This window comes from Thermobia domestica, chromosome 1 (assembly GCF_964235325.1).
Source record: "Thermobia domestica chromosome 1, izTheDome1.hap1.1, whole genome shotgun sequence".
Lineage (NCBI taxonomy): Eukaryota > Metazoa > Arthropoda > Insecta > Zygentoma > Lepismatidae > Thermobia > Thermobia domestica.
This window is the reverse complement of record NC_137454.1, coordinates 177,059,318-177,084,190: the sequence shown is the minus strand read 5'-3', so window position 1 is coordinate 177,084,190 and position 24,873 is coordinate 177,059,318. Positions and strand designations below refer to the sequence as shown.

General features: G+C 33.9%; 1 protein-coding gene across 1 annotated transcript in view; it reads right to left on the bottom strand.

Annotated features, from left to right (window-relative positions):
• LOC145691507 (trace amine-associated receptor 8c) overlaps window positions 1-24,873 on the bottom strand; it is a 435,100-nt gene that overhangs the window by 329,622 nt on the left and 80,605 nt on the right. Inside the window, exon 2 of the mRNA XM_081766917.1 lies at window positions 12,931-13,376. Within this exon, the coding sequence (XP_081623043.1) occupies window positions 12,931-13,143 (213 nt within the window). The 5' untranslated portion in view covers window positions 13,144-13,376. The remainder of the gene's footprint in view (window positions 1-12,930; window positions 13,377-24,873) is intronic.

Genomic DNA, 24,873 nt, shown 5'->3' with positions numbered 1-24,873 from the left:
TGAATTTTTATCTTAATCCAAGAACTGTTACTAGGCTATATCCCAGGAACATTCTTTTCTCTAGCTCACGACCCCCGAAAACGTACCCCCTCTCCTTGGGTTGCAAAGATTTATTGTCGTTCCACACTGCATACACTAAAACCTAGGCGTTATTGACGGAGAAAAGTTTCGTAATCAATTTGCGATCATTCGTCGCTCCCTTTTGTCTAGACGACAGACAGATTGTTGAGAAAAAGGCGCCAAGACATACACCACGTTGTCGCGTAAAACAAATATTTCAGTTTCGAGTTGATCTCTTTGTTAGAATGTGGTGTTACACTGTGTTTGTGTATACCGTAGGTGAAAAATATTTCTGCGTGAAATATTGACGTTTGTGTTAAACGAACATGCCGAGAAGTTGCAACAATTCGACAGATTCATTCTGCTACATATGTAGGGAAGTGATTTTCAAGGGACAAAGTAGGCCATTGTCACCGTTCCTGAAGACAGCCTACCATCTGTACTTCGGGTGTAAAATCGGCGACCAGGATCGCGTTTGGGCTCCGAAACAAAGTTGTAACTCGTGTGCGCGTACCTCACAGGATGGTTGAAAGGTACGCATAAATCGATGCCGTTCGCCATACCTATGGTTTGGCGCGAACCCCGTGATAATGTTTCAGATTGTTACTTCTGTCTAATATAAAAGGTTTCTCAAAAAACATGAAGCATAAAATACAGTATCCTAACTTGGATTCCGCGAGGAGACCTGTGAAACATGATGTTTGTCTGCCTGTACCCATACCATCAGACTCATACACCCTGTGCAGTGTTTCATCCGATGAAGTACCTGCTGCTTGTAAGAATGTTGCACAATCTTCGAGTACAGATCCCAATTACGCTCCAGTGCCTGATACTAATGAACCACATGTGATAAGTCAGGATGAGCTGAATGATCTGATCAGAGACTTAAACTTTCCCAAGTCTAAGGCCCTGTTGCTTGAATCACGACTTCAACAATGGAATCTACTAAACCAAGATGTGAATATATCAATGTATAGGAAGAGATGTGAGCCTAGTTCCTAATTTTACAAAGGATGGTGATTTGGTGTATTGCAGTGACATTCCATCGCTTATGGGACACCTGAAGTTGAACTACAACACTGAAGATTGGAGGCTATTCGTAGATTCCTCTAGGATAAGTCTCAAGGTAGTGTTACTAAACAATGGCAATGAAAAGCTAGCCATCCCTATTGCTCATGCTGTACATATGAACGAACATACGAGAACATGCGAAACCTATTGCAGAAAATAAAGTACGAACAGTTCCAGTGGTCTGTATGGACTGTCCTTAAGGTTATTGCGATCCTCACCGGTTTTCAAGGAGGTTGCACAAAGTACTGCTTCTTCTTGTGTCATTGGGATAGTCGAGCCAAAGATCAGTACACCATCACAAAATGGCCACCAAGGAAGCAACTGGTCCCAGGGGAGATGAACGTGACTAATGAACGTCTTGTGGATCCGGAGAAAATATTCTTACCACACCTTCATATCAAATTAGGGCTCATGAAGGTCTTCGTCAAGGCCCTGAAACAGGATGGTGAAGCATTTAATCATCTCAGAAAACTATTCCCAAGACTCAGCGAGGCAAGGTGAAAGAAGGTGTTTTTACGGGACCTGAAATCAGAGACGTTTCTAAGGATACTACATTTTCTTCTAAGCTTAATGAAGTGGAAAGTGAGGCTTGGGAGGCCTTTGGAGAAGTATGCAGTATTTTTCTAGGGAATCACCTGATTACAAAGACATTGTGAGCAGGTTAATTACTTCATTTCGCAACATGGGATGTAATATGTCCCTAAAGTTACACTTCCTGCATTGCCACCTGAACTTCTTCCCTGAAATGTACAGCTTGGGGAAAGTCTCTGACGAACATTGGGAAAGGTTTCACCAGCAAATAGCTACCATGGAGAGGCGCTACAGTGGTAAATAAAGTGTGAATATTTTGGCAGACTTTTGTTGGAATGTGACACGCGAGACACCCTGTAGTAATTACAAGAGGAGTAGGAAAACCAAGTGACACGTAAGTGTTAAACTTTAACTTTTTATGCAATTGTATCTCCATAATTTATATTGATATTTAAATTATAACGTGCAAATTATTATGGGTGAAGAATAGCATATTTGGGCAGATATTGAAACACTCCCCTCCTCCCTGAAAACTGGTATGTTCTGGAGAAAAACGGGTTACGGATTCGAACTCAGGAACTCGAAACCTATAGGAATCACCTATGTTCGTTCGTGGGAGCGAAAAAAAGTTTCATTTTGCCGACCAGTGTTATCTGCCAAAAATAATACCAAGATGTTTAATTTGTTCTACTTTATTTTTTCTTACTCCATTAATTTTATATTTGCTTACAAGATATTGAGTTTTATTAGTTGATGTCATATATTTTGTTTTTCCAGAGTTAATTATTAATAAATTATTTTCGCACCAATGATTAACTGCATCTAAGTCTTTCTGTAGGAGATAATTATCAAACTCACTATTAACTATTCTAAAGAGTTTTATGTCATCTGTGTAGAATATGTTTTTGAGTACTTGACTTTTCCTGGTAAATCATTGATAAATAGATAAAAAAGGAGCGGACTCAGAGGAGACCCTTGAGGTATTCCCTTCCCTATTTGATCTTGACTAGAAGTTGCCTTGCCAATTTTTACTTTAAAAGTTCTATTTGATAAGTAACTTTCAAACCATTTAATACAAGATAGTGATAGGCCAATGTTCGATAATTTATTCAGAAATAATTTATGATCAATGGAGTCAAAGGTGTACTACTTAGGTTAATGTTACTGATTCTTTGAATTATTTCTTTTTGCGTGATAGATGGAATACAAATCGATACATACATAATTAATATTATATTCTGTCAGTTTCATAACCTTACATTTTTTTTATTTTGGTTGGAGTCAGAATTCAAAGAATTATGAAATATAACTTTAAAACATTTTGCTGTCTAAAATTTCTGACACTGATGTACAGGTATTATTATATTTGAACTGTTTTGGTATTTGTGTTTATCATGTGATTGTTTAAATGCTCTTCAGAAGTACTTATCTTTAGAAATACTGTTTTCCAACGTTAAAAAGCAAAATTTTCTAGCCTTTAGATATTTCTTTTTGACCAACTTTCTTAATCGTAGTACCTTTGATACCATGTTTTATTATTTGTTTTATTAGCCAAAGGGAAACTATAGGCTAAATGCATCCTTTCCTAACGTGCCCTTTATAAAATAATTTGTTTTCCTATTTATTAATGATTTATTAATGATTTATTATTATTATTATTATTATTATTATTATTATTATTATTAATAATAATAATAATATAATAATAATAATAATAATAATAATAATAATAATAATAATAATAATAATAATAATAATAAATCATTAATAAATCATTAATAAAGATATTAAGAGTTTCGTTTCAGAGTGTGATATAGAAAAAATTGATATAGAAAGAAATTGTTTCCTAGTATGCATGAGAGAGAAAAAAAACGTGAAGATATTTTTCGTGGTTGGCTTCTAGAAAAAGATATAGTATTTGTAAATATCTCTTAGGAAAACTGTACTCACTTTAAATTTTGTTCTTTCTGTCTTATGTTTAAAAGTTCATAATTTCCCGTCAGTAAATGTGCAATAAAGGCACAGGAGAAATTTATGTAGAAACAGGACGGTGAAAGAGACTAAACCAAAAGATTAAAGTATGATATTCTGAAAGAAAAAGGGTAAAAATATAATATCATTCTTCAATACTGGAGTTATATAAGAGTCCAAGGTGTAGCTATTCGAAGATAAACGCAAAAGACGGTTTACAAAGGGAAGCTATAGGCTAAACGCATCCTTTCCTATACGATACCTTTTGCTTGGAGTGAAACGGCTTTGTCAACTAAAAAGGCAGCAAAATGACGTTGAAGATTTTTTTCTATCGAAGAAAAAAGTGAACGAGACTTTCCAACAGGAACCGGAAAGCACCTCGGGGACAGGAAGCGAATGGCAAGTCGTCATAGTAACCAGCCGCAGGGGAAAGATGAAGTGCAATTTCAGTCAACACGCGTGATACTAGCAACAACACGAAAACATACATATAAGCCACGCAGATTTAGATAAAGCGAGGATAAAAGGTAGTTGCGGAAACATAACCATACGGAAAAATGTAACCAACATTCCTTTAAATTCGTTTTGTAGCATATATTTCTTCTTTTGTGTTTCCCATTTTTTGTATTGATAATGTTGGTCCTCGTAGAATATAAAGATCTAGTGGGAAATCTCTATAGAATAAAAATTATATGCATTTACAGTTCCATGCATAATTTTACTTCTGTCAAGAAAGAATAAAAAGTTAGCTCGTACCGTTGAATAAAATGTTTTCGTCAGATTATTATAGTAAGTAAATGAAACTACTACTTAGTAAGTAAATAGTAAGTAAATAAAATAATAATACAACATTAAATTATTTCATTTAAAAATTAGAAACATGTTTAACGTGTCTCCATACACGCACTAGTATTCTAAGCAACAAAAGTTGATTTCCTCTATGTACTTTCTTTGGTCAATAATCTCTAAATACTTAAGCAATAATAAAGTCCAAACCCCTATTGAGTAACGTAAAAATGTTTGCATGCCTTAAATATAATCCCCAGCCATATTTTGACTCACTGTCACACTGCTCCAAAATACTGAAAATGAGTAGCAGTTTCGTTTATATTTATGTTCGCAAATCTCATCCAGAATTGCGTCTCTTGTGAGTTGAATTGAGGAAAGAGTCCGAAGTTACGAATGCTCATCTCTATAGAGAGCGGAGGATGTTCAAGAACCTAAATCCCCATCATTGATGTTAAAGCACCATCGTGATAACGCATTGTTTGGGAGCTACTTGGAACTGCCGCTGTTTACTCCGTAAAGCAAGACGATGTTTATGTTCTACGAATATGTGTTAGTACGTGGCATTAACTTTCTAGCCAGGAATAATGGCGTGATTGTGAAAGGCATTCTTTACATCATATACCACTATCAACATTCATTTCAAATTCTAGGGTTCCTAGCCCAGTTTCATGGGTTGGGGTTACGAAAGGTGGAACCATTCATTGAATTGAAGTTTCAATTTTGATTCGTATGATTCTCCAAGCTTTCATGGTGATTATCCGATCCAGAAACGTATGTCCTGCCATGAACGCTCCAGATGGTCACTAGCATGAGTGCAACGTGTCCATTTTAAATCTCAGTAAAGTGATGAGGGTTTCTACGCGATAAGAGTTTGCGACAACTCAACGAATGGTAAAAACATGCAATGCTACCTCTGCTGCTAACTCATATGGTAAAATTTAATTTCCATATACTTCTGCCAGGACACCCGCATAACATTACCTTGCATTTTGTCACAGTCACCTCAAACTTTATCTATGCACGCTGCTCCCGCATCGAAAATATAGCTTTAGGGTGATCCATTTTCATACCAATATTTCACAGGTTTGCCACCTGTATGCAAACACCACACAAACGATTCTGAGTGCGGTGATTAGCTTTCCCTTTCCACTATACGTGCTGGCAATAGCAATGTCCTCGCATGTTTATCCATCTGTCTGTCCAGGATTATGTCGAGTGATTAACTGTCCACTGATGTTTGTTGTTTCGACTTCATTATTGAGGTATTATATATGGAAAGGAATGCTGCCGTCATCCATGCCATATGTCAAAGAAGATTAAATCTCCTGGTTAAAATTGACAATCACTGCAGATTTAAGAAATGTGCTTGTTTTCGCAGTTGTTATGAAAGGCGAGGAAAGAGAAAAATGACACTTTATTACATAGATGACGTTATGATTTCCTCTCTGTCTTCGATAATACACATAGACAGTCGGTTTTTGTTTTAAAGTAATCATATTTTCCTTGATAGGCAACTTCTTTACTGCTACCAACAACAAAAAATGCAGACAATTTCTGTAGACATTTGGAATATAGTATTTTAATGTTGGTGGATAACTCGTAGAGCAGAACTTCCTTAGAATTCAAAACAAAGAGGAAAATGTATGATGCAAAAAATGGTAATGAACAAACGATTGTTTAAGGGAAATTAGCGTATCGCAAAACTTTACAATAGTTGGGTCCCGACCATCATGCGAATAATCAAATCGACGAGTCTAAGATTGAAGGAACATGTCGCTTACATGAAATGTGCTCGCGGAGTGTAAGGAGTCGAACTAGAGAAACTGTTAGGAAAAACAGACCTATGAAAGGACCAGGAAGGATAATTAGAAAATAATGTAAAGTAGAATCTTATTGAGGTGAGTAGCAACAATTCTGATTGAATATGCTTTTAGTAGAATCTAACAGCGAGCGTTGATTACTCAGAATACAAACCGTCGAGCGTTTTAAGTAATACAAATTATTAATTATTTATGTCAAAGTAATTATTTATTCTTATATTCTCATAATGACATTTATCATATGTCAATATTCATTTTTGAAACTTTTACCCGATTTGCCTCAGTAATTTTGTAATATTAAGTAATATACACATGTATTTCAAGGATATTAAGGCAAAGCATGAAACCCTTTTCGTAATGACTTAAAATGGCTTTTAGTTGATAGGTAAATTAAAACAAAAATTTCAATTTGAGAACTATATAACACAATTGATAGTTATTGTCTTTTGCTTTTTATTTTTTCGTTATTAAAAAAGAAAGGAAGAAAAAGTAAATCGGATGAAATATATTTGTCAGAGTCAAAGTTTTGTGATGTTAGTCTAAAGAGTAAAGTAGTTCGAATTAGATGTCAACTGAAAGAAACCCTATATCTGGTATCAGTGCTGTCTTAACTATGGCCGATGTTCTTTTGCCGGAGGGCCCCGCGTGCATAGAGTTCCATGCTAATTTGTGTATGTTAAATGACTTGCCATAAATAAATACAACTACACAATAGTCTAGATAATACTAAGCTATAAAATAATACTTAGTACTGTGGTGTACTTTTCTTTTGGGGTGTAATATTAAAATTTTGTTAGCCATAACGTTATTTGCAAATGTAAACAAATTATTTTGGCAAGAGCATTGGCTAACCAAAATGCCTGTTATTACTAAATAAGATACATTTTTAGTTAAATTACGGAAACGTGAATATTTAAATTATGTAAAAAAAAAAAGGCTTGCTAGAATATTTACAATGATTTATTGAAATATGATAAGACTAATTAAATGAAGCTACAAAATTAATAACTAATTAATGGTGGTAACAAAAGTGAAAGCTAATTAATTGAGTATTACGAAAGTGAGATTTAGAAGGGAGACATTTTTTATTACACGGTAAAAATTTTGAACGTTTTTTATTGAAAAATTACAATTGAACATTTATCCATATTATAGGATAAGTAGAAGGATAGTTACTTACAATACTATTCGGCAGAAGAGACCAGAAGATCCAACCTTTGATGGGCAGGAGAAATTTATCTTTATGTTTCGAACGATGGAGACTTTTTTTAAAATAACTGCCTTGCCTCTCCACTGTACCAACTGGACCTCGAAGCAAATTTACGGCAGTCTTTTATATAAATTGTGTAACTGTGGTTAAATTCCTCTTAACCTATTTCTGTTGTGACCCACTCCCCTACAGAAGTCACGTAGCATAGAATAATATTTAGAATTTTACTGTTAGGTGGAAACTTTTGGTCTCTTCTAACTCAATGAACATGAGCCATGTGGTGTACTTTTCTTTTGGGGTATAATATTATTTTTTTTTTAGCCATAACGTTATTTGCAAATGTAAACAAATTATTTTGGCAAGAGCATTGGCTAACCAAAATGCCTGTTATTACTAAATAAGATACATTTTTAGTTAAATTATGGAAACATGAATATTTAAATTATGTAAAAAAAGGCTTGCTAGAATATTTACAATGATTTGTTGAAATATGATAAGACTAATTAAATGAAGTTACAAAATTAATAACTAATTAATGGTGGTAACAAAAGTGAAAGCTAATTAATTGAGTATTACTAAAGTAAGATTTAGAAGGGAGACATTTTTTATTGCACGGTAAGAATTTTGAACATTTTTATTTAAAAAATTACAATTTAACATTTATCCATATTATAGAGTAAGTAAAACAATAGTTACTTACAATACTATTCGAAATAAACAGAAAATCCTACCTTTAAAGGGCAAAAAAAAATATCTTTATGTTTCAAACAATGGAAACTTTTTAATAATAACTGCCATGCCTCTCCACTGTACCAACTAAACCTCAAAGAAAATTTACGGCAGTCTTTTATATTAATTGTGTAATTGTGGTTAAATTCCTCTTAACCTATTTTTGTTGTAACCCACTCACCTACAGAAATCACGTAGCATAAAATAATATTTAAAATTTCACTGTCAAGTAAAAGCTTTTGGTCTCTTCTAAGTCAATAAAAACATAAAAAATAAACAATCTCTGGTTGTTCAACCTATATAAAAATATTTAAAAATATATAACTTTTTTTTCGACTGTGATTTCTACAACAGTACAATGTTCGTGAGTTGCAAATAAACAATAGTGATTTGTCTCTGATTTAGTATCCTTGAATTAATATTGCAGTCACCTCTACATAGTGCCATCTCACATGAATTTAGGTCTATTTACATTTTATTTCTGTGAGTGCCTGTCGTAGGGATCCAGCACATTGGTTTCTCAGGTAGGTTCCTATAATGCTGTTAAGCGTAAGATGGCAATGCCCGTTATGGATAAAATCCACCAACAATACAGCAGTGATTCAGCTCCAAGTGAAAGATGTGGTAACTACAATAGTAGGCAACCCATATTGTCATGCAGTTATGTGGGTCACATAACATTCCAATCTCAAGTTCATTCAACCGCTAACTTGTCGTCATGTTTTCACATTCTACTATTACCAACACGTTAGTACCTTCTATCCAAAACAGTAATAATAAAACTGTGTCAATCATCGGGAAAATGCTTTTTTTGTTTGGAAGTTGCCACTAGTTTGCGTTTTTCTTCATTCATCTATGTTTACAGAAAAGAAATCACAAGGATAATATTGAATATATAGTACGCGATCGATGAAACTCATCCGATTTTGACCAAAATTGCCATGCCAGTATATATTTTTTTAACGCATATAATGTATTATGGTGTGAGGGTGGGCCATCAAAGCTGTGATTTGGATTTAGTCGAAATTTTTCGAGAAAAAAAGAAAACAAAGAATCTCTAATTCTTACGTAGAATAAAGGCATATGGTGAAACAAACCTTATTAGAAGTTACTTGTAGGTATATGGAACTAAATGATGAAATGAAACGGTTGATTAAATATGTTGTACGTGAAGTAATAAAGATTTGCTTAAAAAGTCAATGAAGGAATCTACTTAAGATCTCTTACTTCCTCCAATTGAACTTTTCAATCTATAATTTTAATATTTAACAAATAAATGTAAGTATTATTAAATGTATATATATATATATATTACAAATTAATTTTGGGAAAACAATGTACACTTAACTATAGATGAAGAAGAGATCTGTAAAATCATGTAATTAAAGTTCCAGTTTATTTCAAAGAAAAATAGAAAAATAATTCCTCTTATAAATCATAGAAGTAAAGAAATAAAAATTAGTGTAGATACTATTCTCAGGATATTTATTGCAAACCAAACTACTAAATTATCTTGCGTACTGTTGCAAAAGTATGAACTAAAAAGATGTGAATAGTCAAGATATTTTAAAATAAGATTGTACCATTGAAACATCTTTCCTTTAACAGCCGTCTGATTCAATGACTATGTTGCTCAAGGGAAAGCCGTAAAGGATCAAGAGCTATCCATCTTCAGTCTGCAAAGTTACGAAAGTTCTAACATGTTTCCTTTAATTCCATTTGAGAAGCAACATAGGAACTGATTGTTTGATAGCAGAGTAGGAGGAGAGTTAGTTTCGTGTGGCAACAATAAGAGAGGGTTATTGGTGCAAAGAGGTATCGCAGGAATAGATCGATATGTTTGAAATACGAAAGAAATTACAGTAACTTATACTGTAATAACCATAAATTAAGAATATACAAATAGTACATATTTCTTTAAACTAATTTCAATAAAATATACTTGAAATATATTACTTGAAATTATTACTTGAAATCATTATTGAAGTCATTACTTGAAATATATTGATATTGCAATCATCATAGGCTCCGACTTTGGGGAGGCAGGACACTTTTGGCTCCCCCAATATTTGAAGGTGGGGTCCTCGTCCCCTCCCACCCCCGAAATAATCCAGTCGAGGAAGAATTAGCAAAGAGGAGCAATAATTTATATCGTAAACTTCGTAATGCCTTTAATTCAATATTAGGAACAGCCTTCTTATTTGGTAGAAAATGCCGTTTTCAAAATGATGTTTTTAATAGAGCGCTGAAGCTCCAACCAACACTTTGGCGAAAGTAAAGATCAATGTGTTGCGCAAAGTTGCAGTGAAGTTCTCAAGTTCTGAACTTAAATTTGTTTTAATGCCTTTAAGCGAATTTGACTTAGGTCGTGAATTTCGCAACGGAGGAGTGGACCGAGATATGGGGGAGGGAAGGAGGCCTTCATCAAGTAGTTGATAGAAAACAGCTGAATGTGATTAGGTATTTATTCATTGTTTGGGCCTCCAATATTTTCTTCAAGTCGGCGCCTATGGCAATCATTATTCGTCAAGATCGTCTGGCCATTAAATATAAGAATCGAACACTTATCTTGCTGTCGGTATTTTTATATTTTGAGCTAGAATTTTAATGATATTGTGTATTTTTTTTATTTCTGGATATGTATAAAATTTGCATGAAAATGCCTGATTTTGGACCCTGAGTTTTTGCCTCTTTTCTCCTTTAGTTCTCAATTTTTCTTTGTGCCTATTATTTTATTGTATTTCAGGAAATTTATATGCATTATTAGCATTTTAAATCAACATATGTTACCTCCTAGTAATTTATCGTAACAAACTTTAATGTTGCAATATTTGTTTTAATTCTCTGTAAAAAGACGACGATCGTTTCTGGCGTTAAATTCATCATTAAAATATAAAAGTTTCGTTTCACATGTTTTCTATGGAATCTAGGAAGCTTGCATGATACAAAACTTAATAAAAGCAATAACTAACTCTATGTGCCGAAGGCTCAATACTGCACTTACAAAAGATCTTCACCGATTTCTGTCCTTAGCCAACTGGATCTATTTTGTACTTTGTGTTTTTCAACTGGATCTACTTTGTGTTTCTATTTCTGTGATATCCATCTTATTAGTATCCCGAGAAAATCCACGGACACAATGTTGTGCACTACAACCTTAATTGGCCGGGATCGAACCAGGTACCCGACGCGCCAGAGATAAACTCTATATCACTGAGCCACCTTATCCCAGTGTGTGTCGCACTGCAAAGCTAATTCTGAAATATTTATTTAATGAAATCTGAACAAAAAAATATTAGTTTTCGGAGAACAATGTTCAAAGAATATCACTCATTAGTAAACATGTGTTTTTGAGTTCTTCGGGAACAATGGGATTAGCTATTTTCTGATGCCAACAATAAATTGTACCAACACATTAATATTCCATTCATAATATATTTCATAAATTGCTATATTTTATATGGTAACGACACACTGTATTAAGGCCTAATAAAAAAAGATTATTTGATGCTAAAACCATTTATTAAGTTTAAAATAAGGTGATATTCATGGCATGGGAAAAGCCAGGAAAATTATAGGGATTTAACACAGGTTGTATGTTTGTTTATCGAAGGTTTGCATCTCTTCTCAGCACTAAGATTATATGAGACTGCACTTACAGTTTAAGGCGGAATCCGAACCACCACAATTCATTAAATACTCTTCCATTAGAAATTGAACCCGGGACCATGTGAGGGGAAGCTACTACACCAGCACTGCACCAGTATGGAGGGCTTGGGAACATTATAGATTTTAGTAATCTTTCGGTTCTTCTTCTTCAGTTGTCAACCCAGGATTAGTTTTACAGCAGATTCAGGGTTCGTCACCTTTTGTTAACCTCTTTATGTTCAAATATTTTGGGCAGCCAGTGTCCTCCAGTACTTGCTTCATGAATTCTAGCCGTAATCAGACTCTGACATTTCTGCCCTCGACTGTACCCTCCATGATCGGGTTAATAATCCATCGTGACTCAAAAGGTGATCTTTAGAGGTAGTTCTTTTCTTAGTATTCCCCACAAGCACAGGTATGCCTCTCCAGCCCTCCTCAAAACCTCTTCGTTAGTCACTTTGACGACCCAGGGACTTTTCATTCAATTTCAGTAGAAACAGTAAAAAGTAGTTTCACATTCCCTCACTTTGTTTAAAACGAGACGCAAGTGAGTTTTAACATTTTTCCAAAATGCTTCAAAGTATGTCAGCTTTAAAAGTGGCTTTAAAAAAAGAGAAAGAAAGATTAGAAAAGAAAACAATAGATAAAACAGCAAAAATTCTCTTCTTCCTTTGAAACCTTCGTTGCTCTTTATGTATTAAATTACCTTCGTATTATGTTGTATATGACCATCAACGGCATTTAGAATTACAGTGGCTTTTAGGAGTAAGAGAGTCATAATCAACTATTTAAGCCCGACAAGAATAACTTGATCGCTGCGCCTTTATAATTTGTGAGACTAAATAGCTTATTAGCAGCGTTCACAGCGCTGTATTGAAATTTCTTTGTAACGATTTGTCTCAGCGTTGTATTGGAATTTCTTTGTAACAATTTTTCTGCCTATCACCCTCTCCATTTGGTTACCGAACAGCTTATTTTAATAGTTTAAGCCTAAGTTCTAAACTCTTAACAATTAATCGTCACTATCGGAGTTAAGTATTTACAGTATAAAAAGAATTTAGACTCTAAAGACGTATTACCATCAAAAATAAATGAACTTACCTGTGAATGGATGTATTTAGTGTAACGTCGGCTGTTGATGACAATGATGACCATAAGATTTGCTCCCAGAATTCCAATCGATATTAGAAGAATAAAGACAGCCTGCATGATGTCACCTACTGTCGTTGACACTTCACCCTTGGAAAAGTGATTGTTCGAACAACTACTGTTGTACAAAAGTGGAGGGGTCAACAACGTTGTTTTACTGTCCATCCCTACAATCAAACCACAAGCATTCTTTCACTAAGTACGCTGATGTGTTTTAACACTTATTTTTCACGTAAGATTATTTTGTTTTCCACTGTTTCCGATTATGTTATTTTATTCACACCGTTGTCTGTTCCTACTGTGTTCGTTTTAGGCTATATTACAGCCATTATTGATGTGTAGTTCTTGTTTCACATTATGCTGCAGTATTCTTCTTTCTATTACTTCACATTTCTATCCTGAAACAAGAAGACAAAACTAAATTTAATAAAGTTTATGCATTCACATATTATCAACTATATTTTCTTTTAATTAAACTACTGACAACTTCACAGTCTACATATCAGAGTAAGAGCCAGTTAAGATTTAGCTCATTAGAAACGGCATAAAAATATATATTTATCTATATAAGGTTAATCAAAATTTATAAGGCTACAACAAATGACCTTAACACGATCCCGGTAGGAGCGGGATGGTGTAATACGTATGGTTAGAAGTAAGACGAAGGTTATGGATTATGATTTGTGTTCTAGTGACTTATCTATATATAAAAAAAGAAAGTGATTATGTTTGTGACTTCATAACTCGAACCATCCGACCATATCTCGATCAAATTTTCAACAAAAATGAGATTCGGGCATGCGATGCTTTTATCATTTCAGTTTGACAGTGAAACTTGGGGAGGGCGAATTATTTAAAAAAGATTGAAAATGACCGATATTAATGTCGAATCCATTGTTTTCTGGGTCGCTGAAAGCAAGACTTCCGATGCCGGTTAAATCCAAATTCAGCCACTTATGTCCAAAATGAAACGTATTCTTCCCGTGCAATGAACGGGTATTCTGCAAGTTGATTATACAAACGCATTAGAAAGAACATGACATGCTTTTATGTTGAGTTATGATTGCAATTTGTTGGCTTAGTGATTATGTCTTTGAAGTTTTACCGGTTTAGTTGCTGTATGATAAAATTCCTAACGTTTAAAGTACGTAATCAAGATACATTATACTGACTAGATGTTGTATCTGGAGATACCAGAAATAAAGAAGATGATATCTGTTCATGATAAGCTATATACTTTGTGTAGAATAAACTATTGAATCGAGACGTTACCGTAGGTTGCCATTGACATATTAAAGAACAATTGAATTTAGTGTGGTAAAAGAAATTCATAAGTATTGTACTTTTACACGTTCTACTTTCGTCTAAATGTCGCTCAGAAATTCACTCTCCCACTCATAAATAGACTTCCTTCATTTTGTGAAACATACAGTGTAAAAACAATCAGAGTGTAGTGTTAACTACACTGTCTGATAGTAGAGGTGGAGTATATGTGGTGCTTACTTCACACCGCCGGAAGCTATATTAGCCTCTTCTGAATATAGATATTTACAATTTGATTATGTACTTCTTATGCATAACCTAGTCACATTTTCTTTCCAAAATTTAATAAAGTCCTTAGATTAAAGTGCTGTGGTGAAGATCTTTGTATTGAGGAATGTGAATGGCCAATACAAATGTATGGAGATATAAAAAATGGAGTATAAGAGAAAGTGAAACAACACTAAAAATAAAATATGAATACAATTTTTTACTACAAACGTAATCTGCACTGAGATCCTTCCTGCCAAAAATAGCGCACAGTACGGAGACATCAATCCCTCAAGAGTCGGTTATTATTGTATTCTTTAGTGTTTGCAGTAATGACAACACGTTTTAAAGCCTTTCTTAATCCCTAATAGTATCCAATACATTCTTTGTTACTAAAGATAAATCTTATTGATATTCCTTCTTACTTTTAATAGCCGAAACTTGCTTTCCGAAGTTGACGAATCAGGTGTTCCTAAGATACATACTTTCTTTTCTTGTAATTGCACAGTGGTTCAGTGACAGCGATCTCACTTTGGTTCTTGATCCTACTCCAAGTCATATGAGTTTGTGGTGGACAACATCGTATTTGTGAGTTTTCAAAGGTTCTCCCTTTTCCTTCAACATTCTCACTCCATATCAAAAATCAGTTCGATTTTATATCATAACCCGTTTTCAGTTTTAAAACCGGTTATGGTGAAAAACTGAACCGGTTTTGGAGAAAACCGAAATGTCAGTTTATCGGTTTCTCCACAAAACATTTTTTTACACACCTATTCATAAGATAGATCATAATAAACAATTGAATTTTCATCTGTTTAGTAACACATAGCAGCTAAACTTCTGTTTGGTGATGACATTACTAATGGAGGAAAACAAAGACGTTAGTTACCAAAACCACTGGATTTGTGAGAAAGATAGAGAAAATAGAAAATATCTTTTTCTCAAAATTTCTGAACGTTGAGATAGCGCTAGAACTTGAAACGTTTTCCGATTTGCAAGCATGAATATTTGGGCTTCCTAAAAATATATGGCGTTAGTCCTTTGTAGAAAAATTATGAAATTTTGTCACTCTAAAATTTCTAATCTTAAATATTTTTGTTATTTATAGGGGCTCAGTTAGTTTTACTGAAGTCGGACCCAAATTACATTCATGCTTCTTCTTACGGAAATATATTTTGCTCAAATAATGTGGCAGAAGGCACCATAAAGTTTTCAGTTTCTTTGGAAATAGCGTGGGGGGACCCATTCCATGATTCACAAGTTAAATTGGGGGACAATAATTAAGACAAAAGTCTTAAGACATACATATTATTTCTGGAAATTATAATAGAATATCTTTTACTAAAATGAGTCTAGATCACATTTTAATTTCATTTAAGACATTTTTATAAGTCTTATTCCATGCTTCATTTATACATTCATATTCGTATCGTATAATATGGAATAAGGAAGTTTTAACTCCAAGTGCCTCCTGCTCTCGAAAGGTGTGAAGATTAAATGGGAGAAGTTATCCCTTGCCCCTTCCCCCACAAGTTATGGTCACTGCGTCAAGCCTTTCGAAATATTTTCCCCTTGTATTTCATACAATGTTAAAAAAGCATAATGCTATATCTTGCTTTTGATATTATTTACCTAGGTAGAAATTATTGTAAAAATCTGTTGATTGACGTAAACAATCTGTTTTAGTTGGAAATAGAGAGAAAACAAATATGTTATCTCCCTGGGGCAAAGCAAATCAGTATTACACTAGATGTCATTACAGAAAAACTCGTTCTATTTTGGAAATTCTTGGTAATTATATTTGTGATACGTATATTCTTTATGAATAAAAACCTTAAATAGCCATTATTGTTTGCTGAGTTTGTTCGTTTGGAAAACAATGTGTGGAAAGTACAATGAAAGTTATTGCACTCCTACGGTGTCTAAACTGCGTACGAATGTTATGTATAATTATTCTCTAATACATTAAGAATTTCATATTAAGTGTAAAATTGTCCATGATTTACATAAAATGCTTAACTGCTAATTATACAAGGAAGAATCCCAATAATAGTTTAATTCAGTTCAAACATCATCATACGTTTCAGATCATTTAAATTATTCTATTATTGTATTGTTTTGCTTTCATACTTTCTTTTTAAATTGAGATGTTTCAGTGTAACATTGTTAAGAAATCTTTGTTTGAGAATACAGCAGTCTTTATCAAACTATCACGACAACCCTTTTACCACACCCTACTGTCAGTGAATCCCATAAGTAATTTTAAAATGTCAAAATAAAAAATAGAAAAATCTTTCAAATTATTTTTTCCGTTACTAGATCTTCATTACATTTATCTTTTTCGCCTCTCTTTGCTGCTCCTCTAGGGCTCTCGACCCTCAGGTTGAAAACTCTGAGTTAAAATAAAAATAAATAAGGTTACATTTATCATAGTTCATCTTTTTAAACTTAAAAGTTACTAAACAATTGACGTTAGGATAGTGATGATTATGTGAGCTAGGCTATATATAATACTTTGATACCTTTTTTAAAAAGAAAATATATTTTTCAATAAAAGAATTATGCAGTATTTCCATTTTCTTCTAAGAACGGAAACATTAATTTCTCTTGCAAGTGCAATTTACTAGTTATGTTGAAATTCCTCGGCTCTAGAAGGCGTCCTGCTGAGCGATCATATCTGTAAATTGTGTGCCATGGTGCCGTACATACGTACAAAAGTGGGTAACCATTTTAAGTCCAGTGGGCAAAGCGGGATAGATATTTGTGTTAGTGGATGACCGCTCGTATTGTAACCCAGCTTTTTCAAACAGCTTTTTGGGCAGACGAGAGAAGACCTCTAATGAAGAGTAGTAGTATCCGTAAATCCCATCCTTTCTCCTCCTCCCTGGGCCATTCAGCCTTGTACGAGCCACACAACACGTAACTAATAGTTGTAATCTTAGCAACCATTGTCAGCACATTTCCGAACATTGTTTCACAGCTTTAGGTGTTAAATAAAAAACTTCGGAATGTTGCCTCAATATGACTTCCCATCATTTTCGCAACAGGAGTTTGAACAACGAAAGTTCCAGCAATATCTTTGACTCAAATGGGTGCACTAGTGTGGAACTTAAAACAGAGTGAAAACAAATGAACAAACAAAACATAGGAGATTGGAAAATATTACTTAGAAATAATCTGTGTAAGAAAGACCAAAACGAAAGAGAGAGAAATTTCTCATATTATTACTCATTATTATTATTATTATTATTATTATTATTATTATTATTATTATTATTATTATTATTAATAATAATAATAATAATAATAATATACAAGTATTTAAGTTTCAACTATTTCAGAAGAATAGAACACAAAAAGATAAAATTAAAAAAAATAGACAGTTACCAACAGAGGTTGAAAGTATGGAAAAGAAACAACAGTAAGAACATACATAAGTAAAGCTAATAATGTATTTGGAGTACCGGTGGTTTTTTACATACTCATTTGGAGAAATAAAATGAACAAAGAGCGAACTAGTTGATTTAGAAAGGAAATCCAGAACAATATTGACAGAGAACACAATACTATATCCCGAAACTGCTAAACACTGTCATTACCAAGAAACGAAGAAGGACGGTGACTAATCAACTTACGAAATCTCCTTACAGACAAATATATTTAAAAATTATGTCTATAAGAAAACAAGATAATTCGAAGCTACACAGAGCAATAGTAGCAGCGGACCACAACGATGCACCACTTGACGTAAGCCAGACGGAAGAATCGAAAGTTATACCAACATTGTAGACAACTGAGGAGGTGTCTTCCCGTTCTGCCTAAAGGATCTCCAGCACTTTATAGAAATATTTTAAATGATTCTTATTATTAGGTAGAACGAGAATTCCCGTTCTGCCTAATCTTTAGAGACAGGGAATTTTATAATGGGAGGGAATTTTTCTAAAGATTTTTCTTTAATAATTATAATATATACTGTAAGAAGAATGAATAACTATTTCTTCAAGTTTCATCATAAATTTTAAATGTTATTCTACTTGTTCTTCTCGGAAAAATGACTGATACAGTTCTGTTATTAGCGTTGTTATTCACATCGACTTTAGTAAAGATGAATTTGATATTTTGAAATACCTTTAGGAAAATGGAAAATTGACTCGGTTGCTGGAAAGCTGTTTGACATTGTAACTAAACTGAACATAAAACAAACTTACTTTGGTTTAATATTAAGTAATTTCAGAACAAAATTTTATTCAGTTTTCACATCTCCAACATGCTAAGGCTCGTAGTACGTGAAAGGTGCTACAGGTCATATCCTCAAGACATGTTAGGCCATATATTAAAAATATAATGCAAGAGGGTACATAAGACGGCTCTTTTGAAACAAGAACCTTTGTCTCATACATCACAACTCCTCTTTCGGCGTCACCTGATTAGGTGATTTGTCTTCCATACATGATTCTATACTAGATGCAATATGTCATATATACTTATATTGTCAATGTAAGTTCTAGCAATACTAAATACCACATATTGTTAATAGCCAATATAATTTAAAATAAGATCTCTTCATCACTGTTCTAAATGTGAACAGTCTGCAACTGCATCTACGTAAGCCACCAAGTCTATTACAAGTGATTACAACCTTGTTCTCAATGATTTGATTTTCTGTTCAACTCGTTTATATTTAAGATTTAGTTCCTTCGACTTCTTTCGTACCTCCAACATTAATATAGAAGCTTCTTTTTCACTTTGTTCTCGTTGTAAAAATTGCACAAATGTAAAAATATTTGGACATCCATTGGTCTGTTTAATTTAAAGTGTCATCCCTCGACAATGTTAATTGTTCTTTTCTAAACATTATCATAATGGCTCAATATATCTCTAAGAAAGAGAGAAACATAAATTACATAAAACAAATGAAAGCTTGGAAAAAGGCATTCAGCAGCGATTGAAGGTTTCACTAAGCATAGTGTCAATGGTTGGTTACTAATAAGAAGTTAAATTTATAAGTATTCAGTTTTATAATCATTACTCACTAGTATGTGGTTAATTTCAGCAGGTACTGGTATGAGCAGGTTCAAATTTTGTATTAACATCCTGATCTCCAAAATGAATGGTTATGTAATGAGAATAATGATTACGCTTACCGTACTCTATTAAAGACACTATCTACTATTTCCTATCCAGAAACTTATGATCTCACAATTGTAGAACGCATTGAGCAATACAATAATGCCAAACGAAACTAATGGGAAAACGTACCTAATGCTAAATACAGAACTAAAACAAGACTAAATAAGCCAGAATGAAATGCTAATCACTGCTAAGATAGATTTTGTTTATGTTCGTTTCAGTTACAGTGTCGAACGGCTTTCTTATAGATCTAACTGATTCAATCAGTTTTCCACTTCCCTGTAGTTATTTTTTAAATTCACATTCATCTTTACTAAAGTAGATGCGAATAACACCCCACTAATAACAGAACTGCATCCTAGTCATTTTTCAGAGAGGTACAAGTAAAATAGCCTAAGATTTATGGTGAAACTTGAAGATATGCTTATTCTTCTTACAGAATCTGTCAAAATAACTCAACAGATTATTAGGAATGCAAGGCAAACTCCAAGAGGACAAATCCCAAGGAAAAATTCTAGGGACAGAACCATAGGGGCTACTTAATAAAAGGATGAGTATTTTTTTTTAGCCAATCTGCCCTTTTATTATAACATTTTTACGTTTTATTGAGTTTTCAGTATTTTTTAAAAGGAAAGTTAATGCAGTAAACTAAAAAATTACAGATAATATTTTATAATATACGCCGTGTGAGAACTGAAGGAGAAAAACTGATCATATAGGGTGTTCACTGGTATATCCAATGTATACTCCTATGATTCTGTCCCTTGGATTTTGTCCGTTTCGTCAGAATTTTCCTTGGATTTTACTCGCTCTCGTTACTACAGCCATTATTTACACAAGTTCCGATCTGCATAAAAACACGCTAGGAGTCGAGCATTTCGGTGCTACATTTCTCTAAAAAAAAAAATCTCTATCCACATAAAATTCCCTGTCTCTAAAGATTAGGCAGAACGGGAATGAATCACTGATTATATAAAGAAACAATTGAGAGAAAAAACACTGCGTGGGCGATTTCAGGATCAGCCTAGCATGAATATGTAGATAGAGATACGACATTTCACTGGATGAGAATAGGATACACTCAGAAATAGAATGCTTCACGCATGGAATACAAAACCAAATAATAGATACAAAACACTACAAAAAAATCTGAAAGGCATCGCAATACAAGATGACAGATGCAAATGATGTCAAATATATCAAGAAACAATATTTATTTATTTATTTAACAATTACCAGATACAGCTCTGAGGCCATTTTATACTGGATATATAACAATAACAATAACAACAACAATGGAAAGGATTTGGGAAGGTATCGGCCAGGGCCTTTTTTAGTAGGTACCATCCCGGCATTTGCCTTGGGCATATAACATATTACAAGTGGATGCTCAATGATACCAAACTGAATACAGAAAAAGACAACAATGTGACAAAAATTATACATCAAGAAATAGTAATGAGACAGAAATTAATACCAGAAGAAGTGCTGTATTACAAATACTGACTGGAAGCCATACTAGAAATAAACAAACATGAATTTTACTGAGGTAGAACAGTACTACCAGATGAAGAAGTATATCATAAGAGGCTGTACATCACAGTAATAAGCAAAGATAAAGGAGAGGTACATCTAGCAGAGCAAACAATACCAAACAGAACAAACGTGCAGCAAGAACATGTAGAAAATATAGAAAAATATAAATAACTAACCCAAAACAAATAAGAACAAAGGAAGAACGAAGATGTGAAAATATTATCAATAGTAATATCGAATACAGTAGTGGTCTACAAGACGTTGAAAAATACATATGAAACAATTGAAATTAAAGATAAATTCATAAAGAAAATACAGAAGAGTATAATATTGAACACACCCAGAATTGTAAGAAACTTCCTGTAAACCCCAGAATAAATGGAGAATCACGGAAAACTAATATACTTGAATGATCCATATATTACTATATTGCCTGCTTAGATGGGGAGTGGAGAAAATACATAATGCCGAAAATAAAGAAAGATTTTTTTAAAAAACTAATTTGAAAGTCTCATTATAATAACTAAACAAAACAGTAATTTAGTAAATGAAATTAAATAGTAGTGGTTACAGTCTCCTATTATTATGAATGACAAGATTTTATTGACGAAACGAATAGTTTACAAAGAAATTGGCACACGTAGAAAGGTAATAAGTAGTGTAGTATTTGTAACAACGTAATCATAATCATTCATCTGCAAGCATTTAATAATGTTGCGTTTCATATCTAATATAGTATAGTAGTTTAACAGATAATTTATGTGCTCATTCACCACTAAAGCAATTATAACTGTGATAAATAACAGACATAGGCTATATATTTTAAGTATGCAAATTTACCTGTCACTTTAGAGACTTTCCAAAATCATGATATGCAAATCAGTTTATGCTTTCCAATGTCATACTTTACCTATTGCAGATGCTATGTATTGGACAGACAGTGTCTTTTTTCTTTTTCTTTTTCTTTTTTCTTTTTTTTTAGTTTGTAGACTATATCCAGGTAATTGTTACTCATTTTCTCTCCAAAGCCCCTAAGACCCTCGATATTTAGATGTTTGAGTGCACGATGATCTTTCAGTTGGAAACGCTTATACATATACACACACACACACACACACACACATATATATATATATATATATATATATATATATATATATATATATATATACAGTAAAACCTGTCTTCAACGGACCCTTTGTTAAACGAAAAACTGTCTTAAACGGAAATATTTCACGGTCCCATGAATTTTGGGGAACAAAACGAGTAAAACTCCCTTCATTAAGCGGAAACTGTGTTACGCGGACAACGGAAAGAAAAATAAACATTTAACGGAAAATTCTGAGTTCCGGACTACGGCATTTAGAAGATGTTTAGACATTCTGTGAGACATATACATTACACTGTCTGCGATAAAATGTTCGTTCTTTTGTTAAATAATTCTGGGCTGTGTAGACCTTCCCCAACCACTACTCATATTCAGCCCCACAAATTGTCCTTAATCCCCGCAACTTAATCAAGAATCATACGGAATGTCGGAAAGAAGAAAACGAGATAGAGGAAGAAGAGGAATACGATACCGAGTTCGAATAAGAGTGTAGAATAAATACATATCAAGATTCTCTCAGAAGTTTAAAGGAACTGCAAAAATTTGCCTTACAAAAAATGATTCTGATTCAGTTAGTATAATTTCTCAGGCTAAAGTGTATGCGGAAAGTCAAGCAACCAAGCAGCAATGTACACAGAAAACCCTGCTTGGCTATGAGAAAAATAAAGAAAACGTGTGCATAGCATAATTTGTATTCATTTTGTTTAATTTTTTCTGTGTATTTATTCGTAGAAGAAAGAAGCACTGTGATCGAACAATGTACGTACAGTAATATATTTTCTCAGTATGCCCCTTTATAAGCATGTATTTTTTTAAAGAGGAAAAGTCTACCTCCACTAAGCGGAAACCTGACTTTAGCGGAAATTTTTGCAAGTCCCGCTCGATTCCGCTAAAGACAGGTTTCACTGTATATATATATATATATATATATATATATATATATATATATATATATATATATATATATTTGGTCTAGGAATTAATTCGTGCGGTTGGTACGCACACATTGAAGCTGTAGTACAAACACAAAATACATAAATACCTTAAGAAAAATATTGTCCATCGCTACCCACCACTTTCGCCCATCTGTCAGGCAATGTACGGATTCTGTGGCGAAAGAAGTCCTCATCCTTGGAAGCGATCCAGTCAGAGACCCATGTTTCGATATCTTCTGAAGAAGTAAACCGCTGTCCAATCAAATCGTTGTTCATGCAATCGAACAAGTAGTAGTCCGAAGGAGCAACGTCTCGTGAATACGGCGGGTGGGGTAAAACTTCCCATCCGACATTTTCTAAATAGGTTTTGACCGGTTTTGCGACATGTGGGCGAGCGTTATCATGTTGAACAATAAGTTTATCATGTCTGTTCTCCCATTCTGGTCGTGTTTTGGCCAGAGCTTGCTTCAAACGCATTAATTGTCGTCGATAACGTTCTCCATTCATAGTTTCACCCGGTTGCAGCAGCTCATAGTACACCACACCTTTCATATCCCACCATATGCACAGCATAACCTTTGCACAGTGAATATCTCGTTTTGGTTGTGATGGACCTGGTTCACCTGGTTTCACCCAGGCCTTTTTTCGTTTAGGGTTCTCGTAATGGATCCACTTCTCATCACCCGTAATAATTCGATGCAGAAACCCCTTTCTGCTCTGTCGTTGAAGCAGCAATTCGCAAATGGTTTTTCGTCTTTCAACGTCTCTGTCTTTCAATTCATGTGGAACCCAATGTGACATCTTTTGAATCATTCCCATGGCTTTCAAGCGTTTGGAGACTGTTGTTTGATCAACACCTAATGCTGCTGCAAGTTGTTCCTGCGTTTGACACGAATCCTGCTCGAGCAATGCTGTCAATTCTTCGTCTTGAAATTTTTTTGGCTGTCCAGCTCGCTCTTGGTCTGCCAAGACGAAATCACCACTTCTAAACCGTGCAAAACCACTTCTGACACGTTCGCTCAGCTAGAGCATGGTCACCATACACTTCCACCAAAATACGATGACTTTCAGTCGCACTTTTCTGCATGTTAAAGTAATGCAGCAGGACACCCCGCAAAAACACTTTATCAGGCACAAATTGCGCCATGTTCACTTAACTACAAACTGGTGTTGTTGACGCTTTAATCCACTGCCCTATACTACGAACGATACGCGATGACAGGGGTTTGCAACACATGTGTGGATACACGGAACTGTGGGACGCTCCGTTCGTTGCGCCATCTCTTGTCCACCCGCACGAATTAATTCCTAGACCAAATATATATATATATATATATATATATATATATATATATATATATATATATATATATATATATATATATATATATATATATATAAGGAAACGTTCTATAAGTGATAATACTCTATCAAAAATGAAATCCCTATGGAAAAACTTTCAATATTATCCTCAAGTTTTGCTTGGAACGAGCGTAGTAGTTTAAAATTTATCTGCTAGGTGGCAGAGTGATTAGTTCCAAAATGACTGCCTGTGGTGCAGAGAGAGCATTTTGCGTTTTACAGTTTCACGTTTCTCGGTCTGTTGTTAGTATTCAACGCGACTTCCGCACAAACTTTCATAAAGATCTAACATCA